At 38.2% G+C, this 16,728-nt stretch overlaps 2 protein-coding genes across 3 annotated transcripts; one reads left to right on the top strand and one right to left on the bottom strand.

The window, feature by feature from the left end:
- Nucleotides 1-3,427: 3,427 nt before the first annotated feature.
- trappc6bl (trafficking protein particle complex subunit 6B, like) lies at nt 3,428-8,054 on the bottom strand. The gene is made up of 7 exons (XM_044203625.1): nt 7,757-8,054; nt 7,311-7,408; nt 7,028-7,095; nt 6,810-6,927; nt 6,344-6,427; nt 6,100-6,193; nt 3,428-5,870 (listed from the first exon to the last, which is right to left on the bottom strand). The coding sequence occupies exons 2-7, from the start codon at nt 7,404-7,406 to the stop codon at nt 5,839-5,841; spliced, it is 492 nt and encodes a 163-aa protein (XP_044059560.1). The 5' UTR covers nt 7,407-7,408; nt 7,757-8,054; the 3' UTR covers nt 3,428-5,838.
- Nucleotides 8,055-8,132: 78 nt separating this feature from the next.
- On the top strand, nt 8,133-10,653 carry bloc1s3 (biogenesis of lysosomal organelles complex-1, subunit 3). 2 transcript variants are annotated; one of them, XM_044203624.1, is made up of 5 exons: nt 8,133-8,223; nt 8,410-8,525; nt 8,705-8,891; nt 9,431-9,531; nt 10,024-10,653. In XM_044203624.1, exons 2-5 carry the CDS (start codon nt 8,412-8,414, stop codon nt 10,207-10,209), a joined length of 588 nt encoding a protein of 195 aa, XP_044059559.1. In that variant the 5' UTR covers nt 8,133-8,223; nt 8,410-8,411; the 3' UTR covers nt 10,210-10,653. The 2 variants fall into 2 exon arrangements, with proteins under 2 accessions (XP_044059559.1, XP_044059558.1); XM_044203623.1 differs by having other exon boundaries at nt 8,165-8,318.
- The last annotated feature ends 6,075 nt before the right edge of the window (nt 10,654-16,728 follow it).

The raw sequence follows: 16,728 nt of genomic DNA, 5'->3' as shown, positions 1-16,728 counted from the left end.
TTTTTTCACAACATTCTTACAGTTGTATAGAAGTTCCAAAAACCACATTATCTTGCTGTTATCTATGATGCACTATGCAGATCAGCAGGGGTAGAGTGGCAGTCTACTTATAACCAGGCATCTTATTTAACTTTTCTTGAACTCTTAAGCTCATCCAAGTACTCTTGTCTTGAGGGCCTTCATACTGAAGTAAAGACATAACCCAGTTTGAGTGCTAACCCAAAATAGAATATATTAAGGTATTCCAGCAATTTAGTATTGCACTTCCATGAAGTTGGGGGACTTGCAATAGACAGATTTTTAAAAAGAATGATCAAAAATGATGCAACAGAAGCCGAGGTATCCTGACTTTTAGTCCCTATATGGAAGCTCCAAAAACACTGAATCCTACACTTCCCTTTATGCAACCTACGGCAACTTTTATATTAGACCCTTCCACCCTCCTAACTCCATGGCGCCAGTTCGTAATGCTGGGTTTTTCCTCTCTAAACCCAGGCCAAAATAACCCTTATGACATCACCTTTAAAATGCTCCCTCGAGAGCCACAGAAGTCATTTTACAACGGTTTTTGTAGGCCGATTGAAACTGATGAGTACATTCATCATGTGTAAAATTGGTGGAGTGCCTCTTTAAGATGCAATCCAATACATTCTCGCTCTCTCCTCCCACTATTTTATGGCAACCATTTATGCTTCATGGAGGGGTTTGTGAACAAATATAGTTCAGTGGCTACTGTTTCAATGTTAGTGGAAAAGAAAGAGCTTCTAAACAGATGTCGTGTCAGCTCTGTAATCTCTGATTTCAGCTCAAGCATGCATTCTCACACACACACACACACACACACAACTTTGTGAGGACCGTCATTAACATAATGCATTCCCTGGCCCCTTACAGTGCATCCAGAAAGTATTCACAGCGCTTCACTTTTCCCACATTGTTATGTTACAGCCTTATTCCAAAATGGATTAAAGTCATTATTTTCCTCAAAATTCTACAAACAATATCCCATAATGACAAGGTGAAAGAAGTTCGTTTGAAATCTTTGCAAATGTATTAAAAATAAAAAACGGGAAAAAAAAAAAATCACATTTACATAAGTATTCACAGCCTTTGCTCAATACTTTGTTGAAGCACCTTCGGCACCAATTACAGCCTAAAGTCTTTTTGAGTATGATGCTACAAGCTTGGCACACCTATTTTAGGGTAGTTTCTCACATTCCTCTTTGCATGACCTCTCAAGCTCCATCAGGTTGGATGGGGAGTGTCTGTGCACAGCCATTTTCAGATCTCTCCAGAGATGTTCAATCAGGTTGAAGTCTGGGCTCTGGCTGGGCCACTTAAGGACATTCACAGAGTTGTCCAGTAGCCACTCCTTTGTTATCTTGGCTGTGTGCTTAGGGTCATTGTCCTGTTGGAAGATGAACCTTCACCCCTGTCTGAAGTCCAGAGCGCTCTGGAGCAGGTTTTCATCAAGGATGTCTCTGTACATTGCTGCATTCATCTTTCCCTCGATCCTGACTAGCCTCCCTGTTCCTGAAAAACATCCCCACAGCATGATGCTGCCACCACCATGCTTCACTGTAGAGATGGTATTGGCCAGGTGATGAGCGGTGCCTGGTTTCCTCCAGACAAGATGCTTCCCATTCAGGCCAAAGAGTTCAATCTTTGTTTCATCAGACCAGAATTTTGTTTCTCATGGTCTGAGAGTCCTTCAGTTGCCTTTTGGCAAACTCCAGGCGGGCTGTCATGTGCCTTTTACTGAGGAGTGGCTTTCGTCTGGCCCCTCTACCATACAGGCCTGATTGGTGCTGCAGAGATGGTTGTTCTTCTTGAAGGTTCTCTCTCCACAGAGAAATGCTGGAGCTTCGTCAGAGTGACCATCGGGTTCTTGGTCACCTCCCTGACTAAGGCCTTTCTCCCCCGATCGCTCAGTTTGGCCGGGCAGCCAGCTCTAGGAAGAGTCCTGGTGATTCCAAACTTCTTCTATTTACGGATGATGGAGGCCACTGTGCTCATTGGGACCTTCAATACTGCAGAAATTGTAACCTTCCCCTGATCTGTGCCTCGATACAATCCTGTCTCGGAGGTCTACAGACAATTCCTTGGACTTCATGGCTTGGTTTGTGCTCTGACATGCACTGTTAACTGTGGGACCTTATATAAACAGGTGTGTGCCTTTCCAAATCATGTCCAATCAACTGAATTTACCACAGGTGGACTCCAATCAAGTTGTAGAAACATCTCAAGTATGATCAGTGGAATGTACATGTGATTTTTTTCGTTTTTTATTTTTAATAAATTTGCAAAGATTTCAAACGAACTTCTTTCACGTTGTCATTATGGGGTATTGTTTGTAGAATTTTGAGGAAAATAATGACTTTAATCCATTTTGGACTTTAATCCATTTTGGATTAAAGTCCAAAATGTGGAAAAAGTGAAGCGCTGTGAATACTTTCTGGATGCACTGTACCCTAACCTTAACCATCACAACTAAATGCCTAACCTTAACCCTAACGATACCCTAATTCTAACCTAACCCTTAGAGCCAAGTCTTAACCTTCAAACAGCCCTTTGAAGTTGTGAGGACTGGCCAAAATGTCCCCACTTTCCAAAAATGTCCTCACTCTGTAGGTAAAAAATGTTTCAGTCCTCACTATGTAGCAAGTACAAGTACACACACACACACTTACATTCATTTAAAAGAAAAAAATTGCAGTATTTATATAGTTCTCACTTACTTGTATTTGCATTTTTTTAACTGTACAGTCTACATTTTTTCCGCTATTTTATTTTAAGTTATTTTGTAATTATCAGTATATATACACTGTATATTTCTAACTGCAAAGTCACAATTCTTCTATTTATGTACATTTTTTGTTGTTTTTATTTCACACTTGCTTTGGCAAATTAAATGTCTGTTTCCCATGCCAATAATGCTCCTTTGAATTTGAAATAACCCAGTCAGTGCATACTTTATTAACTGATGCTCTACCAAAATATTTTTGCAGGAGTGAAAAACTTGAAAATCAAATTATAAAATGATACAGGGTATCTGCCTGTATATATCTGCAGTGTTTTGTCTAGATTTACTGCACAATTGCCTAAACTTCATTGTCCATATATGTGCATGAGAGGTTGTCCACATCATTGGGCCAGTGAGCATGATTTTGCCCTACACTATTGACTGCTCTGTTACAAATTTCACTCTGATGTTGTCATTCATGATAGTAGCCATTATGTCATTATGTCAAATATTCAATTAAATACTGAGGCTAGGGTTTCTCCTTGTACGGTAAAATACAACTTTCATGTTATGTCTAATATATGCAGTAATGACAGTAAGAACAAATATGGAAGGCAGCGTCCACACAGCAGTTATTCAGGCCCAAGACTGAGCGAGAGACACATTAGGAGCACATTAAATAGATACCGTTACATGTAATGACCTTTATTGTGTAAAACTATTACACTGATGGCAGTGGAATACTGGAACACCGTCAGGGGTACTTTATTACAGCAGAGACAAAAAATAAAAGTCACTGTGGTGCCATACCAAAATGTAACTATAATGAAAATTCAGAGGGTTGATATCTAAAGTGTAAAATATTGTACCAAATCTGATGATGGATTTGACTGAACCTGGGTAAGCTTGTTGCAAACACTAATTTAGAACTCAGATTGACAATGGTTTTCTTGAAAACTGAAGTTACACTTTAGCCTGCTGGGACACAATTTTGATACTGAATATCTCAGATGTGCAGTATACTCACATTCTAAAAATTCTTAATAGCAAGCTCACATGGTGATATTGATATGGATCAACAACATGAAAAAATATTAATAACTTAAGCAGGGATGATGGGAAATGGACCTGCTGTTGCTAGTGCACAGTGAAATGCAGATGAATAATAAAAAAGAGAAAAGGTAAAGTAACACATCCATTTATATGAGAACATTATAACTAAACAGTTCTCTTCAATGTGCCATGAAAAGGTGTGGACAAGTCTTGAATTCTTGGCATAATTTGTCGTGTTACAACATGATCTTAATTCTTTTTTGAAGTCAATATGAAAAAATATTTGATTATTTTTAGAATAAAATAGAATGTGCAAAGGGTGTACACATCTTGTGTTAATATAGATGAATTGTATCAATAACAAATATTTGAAGAATTAATGGAAGAAATTGTGATGACTGACAACATATTTAAAATGTGTAAAATGTTCGCACAAAACATCGTGAGAATAAATACACAAGGGGTGTTTTTCATGGCATTGCACAGGCAAGTTTGTTCAACTATGGGTTCTCCTTCTCCCAGATAAACACTGGGAGTTCATCAAAAAGGTTTAGACTAGAGATTTGAGAGAACAAGGTAGAATAGACAAGGCAACACTGGACATAACTTGCCAAAATGGTAAATTGGTAAAGTATTGACAGCTTAATGTGTCCCTCTAGTGTCACAAAGAAGCAACAGCATCTACCAGAGAGGTGAATTTCTTTATCTCGGTATCACTGTAAAGTATTTTATTGTTCAACAGGCCTTGTTTTTGTGGTGTGCCTATCACAACATTATTATTACATTTAGAGAAAATATTAAGTTGAGAAAATAAAATAAATAAAATAAACAGCACATACTTATGGCCTCACAGTTGTTTTAGGACTCATTTTTGAGGATATTTTTATACAAAGCAAGGTGCCATTAACAAATGTAACCCAGAAATCCCTGTGAAATTATTTCAAAGCTTTACAACATGATTCTATCACTTCGCAGCTTAACGTATGCTAGGAAAATCTAAAAAAAAAAAAAAAAAGTACATTTTGGTACAAAAAATAATAACCTGTAAACCCAGTTTGAGTAGTCAACTCTGAAATGTGATATTACTACAAAGGAACAGAGTGATCACAAATTAGATGTCATTCAAATTTCAATTTTGTAGAAAAGCTAGGCCTAGAAACTCTTATCACACCTAATAACATAACATAATTAAACATGAACTTCTGTATTCTAGATTTGCATTTTGCCTTAAAATGAACTTATATTTAAATGACCATCACCATACATGAAACTCCCAGCTCCTAAAGGCAATCTGCTTCAAGGCAGAGCAAAGCACCAGGAGCTGGTTACAGCTTCTCTGTACAGAGAAACAACTTCTGAATAATTAATTTGACGTGCCAGGTGTAATGATTTTCAAAGGCTCACTTGCTATTATTTGGATGGATGCTAAAAGAGATGGTACGGCAGTTGATAGTCCTGAAATATCATCCAAAATGATGTCTTAGCCTAGATTCTGCCAATTTGTGTCTTTTTCAATTATTTCTTAATAAGCACTCAGTCCTCTCTATTTGGGGACTCAACATTGCAACACATTACAAAGAATATTAGATTACCTTGGGATTTACTATACATTCACATTATTCACAGCCACTGACACTCAATATTTCTTTTCAAAGCTCTGCCAAGTGGGGTCAGGCAAGTCCAGGCTCCACTTATTTTGTGAAAACTAAAGATGAGAACATCATACATGATTTCACTCAAATGAGAAATAATCTCTATCAAAATTAAGATGCAAAAGGAATAAAACAGATTTTGTTCTGTATCAGAGTACCACAGGTAAAAGGTAAGCCCTGGCTAACCACTTTTGTCCTGTCAGGGGTACCTTGCTGTCAGCAGAACCTGGCTAGACCTGTTTGACCCAGTTGTGGAAATCAGGGTGGTTTTTGATTCCCTTTGTGGTTGGACTGCTCAGTGGGAGGACAGGAACTACTATCCTATCTTTAGGATTAATAGAACCCCACAGGGCCCTGTTCATCAGCACCAGGGTAGCAGAGAGGATCAGGTCACAACTTCTGGATCACCACCTGGAACTTACCTGGCAAGACAAAATGAAGGAGAGGTAAACCATTTGTTTGGACCTTAACATTAGGTTAATAGTACTGAGGTTACTATACCTCATGAATCTGACCAACATGTCCTGGTCTAACTAACCACACAACCACTCTGACACCTCACATGAGTAACAACAGTTTGGCTACTACATGTTATGTCACCTCACTCTTTCCCACAATATAGAGAATCATTGGTATTCTCATAGTACTTACAGGATGGCATCACAGAGACCTCAGCTGTCACCACGCTGTCCAGACCTAGGTTAGACAGAGCTCCTCTCACCACGCCACACGAAAAAGCGAGGTACTGAAGGAAAACACGCACACATACAAATTAGCCTTAGCTACAGTGAGATTGATTTTCTTTGGCTGTATACCAAAAAACAAAGCCTTAAGGTCCCACTTTGAGTTGCTAGCCAGGTGACAGCAGTACGAGTATCTCTTTGTGTATACTAACCTTAGGAGCCTGATCCAGGTACTGTTTTCCACTGGAGAGCTGAGTCAACAGAGAAAACTTGTTGTCCTGCAGAACATAAGTACCCTATGGCAGAGAATAAAAGCATGTACAGTAACAACCAAAAATAACAAATTTTAACACTGAATATGATTTTGCATACTTCATCATTTCTTCATTTACCACCAAGGTGTCCTATAATTTAAAGTGGATTTAATTCATCTATGACCTTAACTGAGTTTTATTGAAGCTCAAGATACTCCAAGCTCTTCCTTGCCATAATGATCTGTGATAAACAGGAATCTATCACAAACAAAGTCACATTTTCACAAAAGAGACCCAAATTCCTGTTGGTAGAAAGATCTGAAACTGATCTTGTGAGGCCAAAATTCACACACAACCAAAAGCGTGGTGTGCCTTCGATTTTTCATTGCATTCCACATATTGTTACGCTACACTTTTATTTTACCTGATGGTTTGTTCTGAGGTTGTCAACCTGCCTCCTGAACACCTTTGTCCAGAAGTCTTTACAGATGAACTTCATTACATCCAGCTCATCCTTGAAGCTGGGAGAGTCCCGGGTCAACCTAGACAGAGAAAACATCGACATGGACACTTAACATAAGCGAAGGATGCATGTCACACAGCATTTACTGTTGCACATACAGTATGTGAGTGCTCGTCTACCTCTCAATGAGTCCTTGTCCCACCCTGAAGCCCATGCTTTCGAGGACAGAAACACAGGCAGCTCTGTCCTGAAGAGAAGAAGTTCAAGCGGTTGATTTGCTGGTTGGACAAGAACTAGCTTTGTATAGGTATGTTGTACTGTATGTGTGTTAGCATAGTGCTATCATGATTAACACTAGATGGTGATAGTGTTTTGCGAGGTGCATCAAGACCGCAGTGTAACTCATGCATAAGGTTCTTCTGTACATTATGTGTCAGTTGATTGATCCTGTATTGAACACACCTTATTGTCCATCTCCCCTTTACTGGATTGCTGCTCCTTGTAAACATGTGACACGATCTCCATATGGAGAAAGTCAAACAGAGCCTCGTCTGCCATTCCTGACAAACACACAAAAGTCATTACACAGCCCAACATAACGCTAAACTGTTTCAACTGTTACCTAGTTAACTGTGCTTCAAAAGAAAACATCAACAGTAACATTAAATGTGAAAACTATAGACTGTATAGTGAAAACCCTTTAACTACATCAACTTAGCGTTAGCTTAATAGTTAGCACCAGATAGCTAGCTACTGATGTTTGCTAGCAACATTGACCAGGCCATGATAGCGTTTTTTCTCGGCATATGAGAGAAAATAAGGACAAAGCAATGCATGTATGTATGAATCACATCGCTTACAGTTAATCTAAATAAGTTCATCAGACTGAATAGTTAAATCTACTGTACCTGTCAAATAACTGTAGGCTACACGGAGTAAACACAAGCCTGCTTCCTGGGGTTGCACTCGATATTAATGCCAGGGTACTCCTCTGGTTCAAGTAGGCGGAGTTAGCCGAAAAATAACGTGAAAATCACCTGGTAGCGGCGGATTACATGCTCCACAACAACCATAAGCATGCAAAGAAATCATACATCCAGTAATAAAACATATTGTTCTCAAGAGATGGGCGCCGATAAACCTCAAACCATAGAGCCTGCCTGAAACCCATTAAAAACGTACGTTAAATGTCGGCGCACGTCGGTTCTAACTACAAACAAATGGAATCAAAATTATATGGAGCTGGCATGTCTTCCAATCGCGTTATGAAACGTCACTTGCCACGTGATATCATAGCTCAGATCGGATTGGGTCTTGCAAAACAAGCCACTTCCTTACTGCTCATGTGATCTGTGTTTTTGCCGTCAAAGAGAAGGTTTGACAGTTTGGGAATTTTTAGACTGTATATTTTAACGTTGAGCTTTTAACATTATATTATAGATTCTTGCGGAGTTAACTACTGAGAGCAAAGTAAGGCAAATCAGTAGCTACATTAACAATCTCTACTTTGTTTTAATGTAGCTAACGAGGTTTCGTTGTGTGTGCTTGTGTGTGTGTGTAGTCATGTCCAGCAGGTACCGGATAGTGGTGCAGGGCGAGGCCTCTGAGACTGACTCTGACGATGAGGTCTACATCACCTCCATGCCTGCTCCCCAAACTGCCACAGTCGGAGCCAAGGTTGTCTTGCATGTGTGTATGTGTATGTGCATGTATGTGCATGTATGTGTGTGTGTGTGTGTGTGTGTTTGAGAGTGATAGAGAGAGAAAAGTGTGTGTTCATAAGCATCAACCAATGTCTCCACCCCTCCTGTCATGACTCTACAATGTGCTTTGTCTGTGATCTTGGATGCTGTCAGGTTCCTGGGGAGGCGTCTGAAACAGACAGTGAGGGTGAGGAGGAGCAGGCGGACCAAGCCTCTTCACTGAGCCTGGAGAGCGCCCAGATACTCAGGAGAGACCTGCCTCCTCTTATTGTAGTTAAAGACCATCCTGATATACAGTCGATAGTGGAAGACAAGCCAAGCCCCCCACACAGGCCACATGGTGAGGAATGCTGCTCATAATTAGAATAATAAATAGTTCACTGATCATGCTTATTGAGTGACAGAGTACTCGCATCTCTAAGGTCCATTTACTAGCTTTTTAAAATTAGCTTTCAATTGCATCTCATGATCTTCATCAGCGAGTGAATCATCTGGCTGTATTAATTAAAGCATGTACGAATGGAAACTGATGCATTTGAGATGTGGTTGAACGGTCTGCAAAAGCTAGTAAGTGGAACTTTGAGTTTAGAGTATCTTGTCACAAAGGTCAAAAATGAGCCTTCATGGTCAAACTGTACTTATCATCTTAAAATATAGCAAGTGATCAAAAATATAGGTAGCCCTACTTAAGATCATATATTGTGGTGTGGTAGTTGTAGTTGCATTGATGAATGATCATTTTTGGTTTATTCTCAGGCATTTGTTTTTTTACATTTCATCAATATTTAATTATGTACGGCTTCGATCCAACTGATAAGTGAACAATGAAATGGAGTAAAACCAGTTCCCAGTTATTTCAGTATGTAATTCTGTTTCCAGGTGACACCCTTTTACAACAGAAGCTGCAGGAGTCTAACAGCCGGCTATATTCTGACGTGGTACAGACAGTACGGCAGGTTTATGGCAGTGCCAGCAGAGAGGTATGCAGATGTGTTTGACTCAGGACACTATTATCAAATATATAAATTAGACATACAAAGGTCTCCCAAAATGCCCTTTATACCACACCATTACTACAGCGGCCACTGCACCTTTTCTCCAGTGTTGCTGAACTGAATACGAATGTGTGAGCACCAAACATATTGCTCTATACAAGAGAAGTAATCAGAATAATGCTGCATAGTACAGAAAAAGATACTGTAATGCAAACTTTTAGCTTCTAGGATGGCTATGACAAAGTAAACATATGATACAATGTCAGAGGAAGTTAGAATGGATAGAAATCACATGCCAGTCATGAAGCGTTACATGTAATGTGGCAATACCTTTGTCACTTGTAAATCAGCAGGTTTCTGAGTGTTGTGAATTGAAAGTCATTTCCTTGACATTAACAACAATCCTGTGATAAGCATCTTTCATTTCAGTAGCTTTGTGGCTGCAGTTGTTTTGACTCTGGTTGTTTTTGTGTGAAGGTGCACAGTGCAACAGCTCAGCTGAATAATTCGCAGAGCGCCATCATCAATGCCTCCCACAGCATCAGATTAATCCTGGAGGACCTGAAGGCTGTGTCCGAGAAGATTGACATCATCACCAGCTGTCAAATACTGCCTGATATTAACATCAATAATCCAAATAATTATACTGCTCCTGTACCTTAAAGAAACAAACCAATATATAGTTTTATTATATTCAAATCATAATGATGTTTTAACATCTTTATGGGTATATTTTCAATGAATATGAAAGAGAGTGGGATTCACCCTGGAAAAAATAGCATGTTGGCCTTACTTCAGTGTTTACAAACAATGCCTTTGCTTATGAACAAATACATCTCATTTTTTGAGATACACTTTATATAGCAATATATTGACAATATCCATTTTTTCCTGCAGTTCTTTGTAAATATTAATGTAATTCAACATAATCCCTTAAACCACTGTACACTGATTTTTATAAGGCATATCCTTGTCTCTCTTTGCTGTTTTCTGGTCCTCTGTGATAGGTCAAGCAGGCAGACTTGTTTCTCATGCTATAATTCAAACTTTTGTTTCTTTTTTCCTGTCTGTTAAAATTGTAAAATAAATGTAACTCAACAATATAAATTGCTTTTGTTGGCAGCCTGAATGTTGTAACATGTTTCCGCTGGTGTCAGAAAACACTGTGTCTCCAAAGATGTAAGTCTTAGAAGCAAGTGACCATGGCTGCTGCCCTAATGGTTAATTGACATGGCTTTCAATTAAAGTAAAGGTGGAGATAATTAAACAATTTTGAAATGTATTGGTTATAAACTTGAAATGTATTGGTTATAAATATAGATTTATTTTAAAAAACAGTAATAAAAAAAAACAACTGCATACAGTATGGAAAAAAAATGCATACAGTATGGAAAAAAAATTGTCTGTGATTGTATAGATTTCACAACTTCCAATAAATGATTTTGCAGTGTAAACTTACAGAATCTGTAAATAAAACAAACAGTAATATTGCAGACACAATTTGCAAAAATACATCATGTTCAAAGTTGTTAACTCACAGAAAATCAACAAAACATACAGACTCATAGAAAGGGACTTTAGCTTTGAGGTGACCTAATCACAGTCACACAACTCCAAAAGTCAGTCGTATCAGACTGAATACCAGTAACTTATCCTCAACACTAATGATATCAGAGATTGCTACTGATACGATACGCCTGTCTTGTTTGTTTTGTTGTTATGTGATTATGTAATATTATGTTCAAAGCGCCGTGTCCCTTCCTTCTGGTTGTCCTTCCACCCATCTATCAATTAGACATCTGTTCATCCCATCCAACAGTCAACAGCTTCTCTATAAATCTATCCATACAGTCTGTATGCGTGTGTGTATGTATGTATGTATGTATGTGTAGGCATGTCAGATAGGTGTGTAGATATACACTAACACCACTACCAGCAGGTTGAGAATTGTGCCCACAATACCCACAATGCCCAACATGTAGTCGGGGTCCACCTTGCAGCTGGCCGATTCACGTAGCTCGCTGACAGTATCGGCCACCTGAAAGAGACAGAGAGAGATGCACAGTGTGTGGCCAGTGTGCATAATTTACATGCACTCAACACTCAGGAATTATTAGATTATCTTTTAGTGTCCTGACATGTTTCAGCCACCTGATGGTGCCATTGATGCAGACATGACAACACTCATAAAAGACAACACAAAACTTTTCTGTTCTCTTCTGGTGCGTTATTATATCCCGTCATTTGCAGTCAAGTACATATCTGCACATTTTTTTTATGTCCCAGATAATTATGTGTAATATATGTAGCGGTGGAAGAAGTACTCAGATCTTTTACTTAAGTAAAAGTAGCAATACCACAGTGTAGAAATATTCTGCAAAGTCATGCATTCAAACTTATATTTAAGTAAAAGTACAAAAGTATTAGCATCAAAATATACTAAATATATATATATAATATGTACTAAATATACTAATTACCAAAAGTAAAAGTACTCATTATGCAAAATGGCCCATTTCAGAAAAATAAATATTGAATTATAATTATTGATGCATTGATGTTGCAGCTGGTAAAGGTGGGGCTAATTTTGATTACATTATATACTGGCTTGTGAATTTCAACCCCGAGGGGTCATTATCTTAACCTGTAATAATGCATCATAATTTATTTGTTGATTATATTTTATATTAATAATCTGAATCTGCATAGTAACTACAGCTATCATTTAAATGTTGTGGAGTAAAAAGTACAATATTTGCATCTGAATTGTAGTGAAGTATAAAGTAGTAGAAAATGAAAATACTCAAGTAAAGTACAAGTGCCTTAAAATTGTACTTAGGTGCAGTATTTGAGTAAATGTACTTAGTTACTTTCCTCCACTAGTCTAATAATTCTAGTCTTATTCTAAACAGAATAAGTTCATTTATAGACACATGATATTGTATTCTATTCCTTTCTGTCTAATATAGCGGTATAGTGACAATATAGTGATGAAAAGTATACCAACCACCATCTATTTTGGTAGGAAATTAAAGAAAAGAGTGATGTTTCGTCTGATGAGCTTAAGAAGTTTTTTTGTCTGAAATTTACCTCTCTGCTGTTTCTCTTTCCTCGGTCATTCCTCGGTTCCGTCGGTGTGGGGGGCTCCATTTCTCACCCCTCAAATTCACTCGGAGCGCAGTAAAAACTGCTTCAACCAAAATCCTGTCCAGTCCCAAAACAAATATCTCTAAATATTAAAAGGGATGATGACGGGCAGGGCTTTGTGCACCACTGGTAGCACTTGGAGTTAACGTCTTCTTTATCCTCTTTTCCCGGGGCTCCAGAGGTCTGTAATAAATGAGAGAATAGAGGGATGCTGTTTTGTTTCCATATGGCACTAATGGCGAAGACTGTCACACAAGGCCAAGAAGCTGCTCAGCTGCCAAGACACTGTTTCTGTGTCAGGTCATATATAGCTGGTTTGCAGCTGCCTTTGTGTGTGTGTATTTGTATGTGTGTGTCCAGTGGGTAATGTTACAGAGGGACTGAAGAGGCCTCAAATACTGTGTGGTGACATCACTAGTGCCCTCTTACTTGTGTGTGTGTGTGAGTTTATTCTGATTATTGCTGTGTCTTTACCTGTGATGGATACGATTTGTATCTGAAGGTGTGCGTGTGTGTGGAGACAGTTTGAAAGACCTTTATGGAGATAAAGAAACTTCCAGTAGATACATTTGATTGTACTTAAAACCATTAGCCAGTTTCCTTTAGGGAATAAGCTAAAAAAGAACAGACATACACACACACACAGTGCAGTGCAGATTCATGTCCTTCATACTTAAAGCAGACAGAAGAGCAGAAGAGTGTTTGCCATAGGAGAACCTTGATTAGTAGAAAATCCATTGAGGCGTCATTACAGGCGAAGCTGAGGGGTGAGGTGTCAGGCCATACTGCTAGTGTAGTCCATGTAAATGATCATTTGACTTAATTAGCCTGTAAAACATTTAGAAAACATCAGCTTTAGGTTTAAGAAAAAAATGTTCAATCACAATTGCAATTGTTAATTAAGGTTAAAGTATAAGTTCATACTCTTGGTCAACATTTGCGAGTGCACAAGTTAGATTCATCTCCTTTCCACGTGTTGTAAAGGGCATCTACCAAATGATAATGATGACAAATCTGTGAGGGTGGTCCTGGTCACACAGTAGCTAAGACCCCAAATAAGAAAAGTACGTTGAGTTGCCAGTTTATTAGGTACACCTAGCCGAAACTAATGCAGTCTAATACAACAGTCCTGCAATAAATCCTCCCGTCATGAAGGTTTTAGTGTTCAGTTTTTCTTGAAAGTGTTTTAGAGAGGTGTTGATTCAACTGTATGATCATTTTGGAGAATGCAATTTTTATTATGCAGAGAGGTGTTATTTAGCCTACCCTCATTGATATAAATGGAGTGGACAAAATAATAGAAACACCTGCCAATATAACACAATACAGTTCAACAGCACCACAAATCTTCATCGTCATCAAAGCTTATCCTCCCTCTTTCTGTAATGTTTTCAAACCTTGACTAAAATGTTCAAAATCATTGGAATAATAACTGTATGTGTGTGTTCAGGGATCACCCTGGTCTTTGCCCTTCTTCTCTTACTGATCGACATAAGAAAAGTAGAGATGAGTTTAATGAGACCCCAGAGACGTGAGAATCTGCAACCTTCATTTGAGGAACCAGCTTTTCAGTCCCAGCTGTGCTGACTGAGCTTCAGGCTTTGAGGGCTGCATGATTGATAAGTAATTTGGAATGAGGGCAAAGACTGAAAACACCATTAGGACTGAAACATCATCACATGTTATTAATGACGAAGAAACACAACACCATTCTGATGATGATGATTGTCACATCTTTCCTATCACTGCTTATTATAAAGAAATTATGCAAAAATAACATTAGAAAATGGAAACATGCAGGCGTATAATATGGTTTTCTATTTCCTCACGGAAAATAATGGTTCTTGTGTATTTGTCAATGGCTGAGGGAAAACATACTGATCGATAAATAGCAATATGAACATACTGTATTTGTATTGATTTCATGTCAATGCAAAGTAGCCAACCCATCATTTTTTTCTTGCAAAGACAAACATATAAGCAATATAATGTTCATGTTTGTGACTGGATCTCTGTTTTTTAATAGTAGTTTTAGAGCTGAATTTTACAAATCTAATTGCAAATCTTGCAATGCAAAAATTGCATTTTAACTATCAATTACTGTTTTTACTGTCAAATACTCAGAAACTTACATTTACACACACATATTATATAATATATGATACATTATTCTACAGTTCTACAGTCTATACATGTGTATAGGCACATTACTGCTGAAAATATAGCTAAATATCAACAACAAGATATTGTCTTTATGAGTCTTTATGTCTTCCTTGAAAAGTATGATATTAAAGATCAACAAATCAGTCAACAATAATGTTACTTTGTTTCCTGTTTACTGTGTCCTTATAATGTTAGTGGTTGAGGTAATGCTGGTAAACTAAACTGACATGTTGTTGAGACTAGTTTTCTGATGTCTCTCAGTGGGAATGTGATTCAGTTGGAAAGTGAAATGTAATGTAAATGACTTAGATCTTTCTGGACACACTGTAGCTTGTGCATTAAACAGAGACCTGGCTGCATCTGAAGTAGCTTAGGAACGATAAACATGAGCATAAAACTATGTGACTCAGTGGGTATTTTCCTTCAAGGCTGGATGAACTTCTGAGGGAATTGTCACACTCAACAGGCAAGTAGGACATTATATTACTGTTTACATAAAACATCTTTCCTTGTTCCAATGACAGTGGCTTGAGGCTCAGAGCCAGCTAGGGATGGGGTTCATGCTTGAGCTGGCAAACTAACTAACGACTAAAATAGGAATGCAGCAAACAATGGACCAAGGCACTGAGGAAAGATCATAAATGTTTGTGGTACAGAGAGTGCAGAGAGTAAGGGAGAACAGGATGAGAGGAAAGACACACTAGATTATTAAATCATTCTAGATTATACATTTGAGCTGTAGTCAGCTCTATGCAGGAGACTATAGGCTGGTGTGTATTACTCTGTTTGTGTGTATGTATGTGTGTGTGCAGAGGGCAGCCACATTAGCCAGGTCAGTGGCTCTCTCATGGGGCGCCTGAGGACACACTGTTAGTTTATCTGGCTGGCTGAACAAGGCTGCACACATCAGCACAGGTCTGCCAAAGCAACTATACTACTTAAAAAGAGTCCTGCTCTGCTCTGTGGGTGATAACCTTGTTTTCATACTGCTAGTGCGTTCAAGACAACACAGAATTAGGACGCATCCCACTGACAAGCCAGAAGGATAAACAAGAGGAATCTGGCTGATAAAAAGTGAAAGTGCGAATACACAACTAGACTCGATTATAGCCTTAACTTAGTTATTCCAACTCATTTCAGAGATCCTCCCTAAATATGAAAACCGAAGCTTAGAATGGCCACTCAGCTTGATCATCTTGTCATCTATAAATCTACACATTATATGTAATCCATGATAAACGTGTAAGAGTAGATACTAACGTGCAGATAAAGGTATGTGCATCTAAATTATGATGCAAACCCCATATTTGCTGGTAATTTAAAATTAAGTGGACAAAAACAATATGCAAAACAAACCAGCTAGTGGACAAATCAGACTCATGTTTTACATTTACACTTATTTTGACATGTGGACATAAGAGAAGCTTCAGATGCTTTTCCAAGTCAGATTTTGTTTGAATTGTAATCCTGTTGTCCAGAACACATCCCTGGGTGGTCAGGATTACAACTAACTACAACAGATCTGGGAGGAAGTAGGACTCAAAACAGGCATGAGAGATGTAAATGTCATACTTTGTTGATTTCTATCCCCGAGCATTTGAAAAGTGTTGCAGTTTTTTCCGATCTTTTAGCTCAATTTTCTTGAAAATTCCCAGTGTCAGAGACCCACCTTCCATTTGCAAAACATTTATTCTGTAGTTTTATTCTGTAGTGGGCTGTATATATAGGAGTAAGATTTTGCCATCTACATAAAAAACAGTGAAATTCTTTGAAAGTGGTGTTTTTCATTTTTTATTGGCATTACAATAACTATACATTATATATATAAACATTACGTGAAAGTACACCAGATCTCACAGCACTTGTTCAATG

Source organism: Siniperca chuatsi, linkage group LG7 (genome assembly GCF_020085105.1).
Source record: "Siniperca chuatsi isolate FFG_IHB_CAS linkage group LG7, ASM2008510v1, whole genome shotgun sequence".
Lineage (NCBI taxonomy): Eukaryota > Metazoa > Chordata > Actinopteri > Centrarchiformes > Sinipercidae > Siniperca > Siniperca chuatsi.
This window is presented reverse-complemented; position numbering and strand designations above follow the sequence as displayed.

What these genes read in the sequence shown, in the direction of transcription:
- trappc6bl (XM_044203625.1), bottom strand. Translation starts at nt 7,406, where the DNA reads ATGGCAGACGAGGCTCTGTTTGACTTTCTCCATATGGAGATCGTGTCA. An exon ending in AAGGGGAGATGGACAATAAG is followed by an intron (nt 7,096 to 7,310) that starts GTGTGTTCAATA and finishes TCTTCTCTTCAG; the next exon opens with GACAGAGCTGCCTGTGTTTC. An exon ending in ACCTGGATCAGGCTCCTAAG is followed by an intron (nt 6,194 to 6,343) that starts GTTAGTATACAC and finishes GTTTTCCTTCAG; the next exon opens with TACCTCGCTTTTTCGTGTGG.
- bloc1s3 (XM_044203624.1), top strand. Translation starts at nt 8,412, where the DNA reads ATGTCCAGCAGGTACCGGATAGTGGTGCAGGGCGAGGCCTCTGAGACT. An exon ending in CTGCCACAGTCGGAGCCAAG is followed by an intron (nt 8,526 to 8,704) that starts GTTGTCTTGCAT and finishes GGATGCTGTCAG; the next exon opens with GTTCCTGGGGAGGCGTCTGA. An exon ending in CCCCCCACACAGGCCACATG is followed by an intron (nt 8,892 to 9,430) that starts GTGAGGAATGCT and finishes TTCTGTTTCCAG; the next exon opens with GTGACACCCTTTTACAACAG.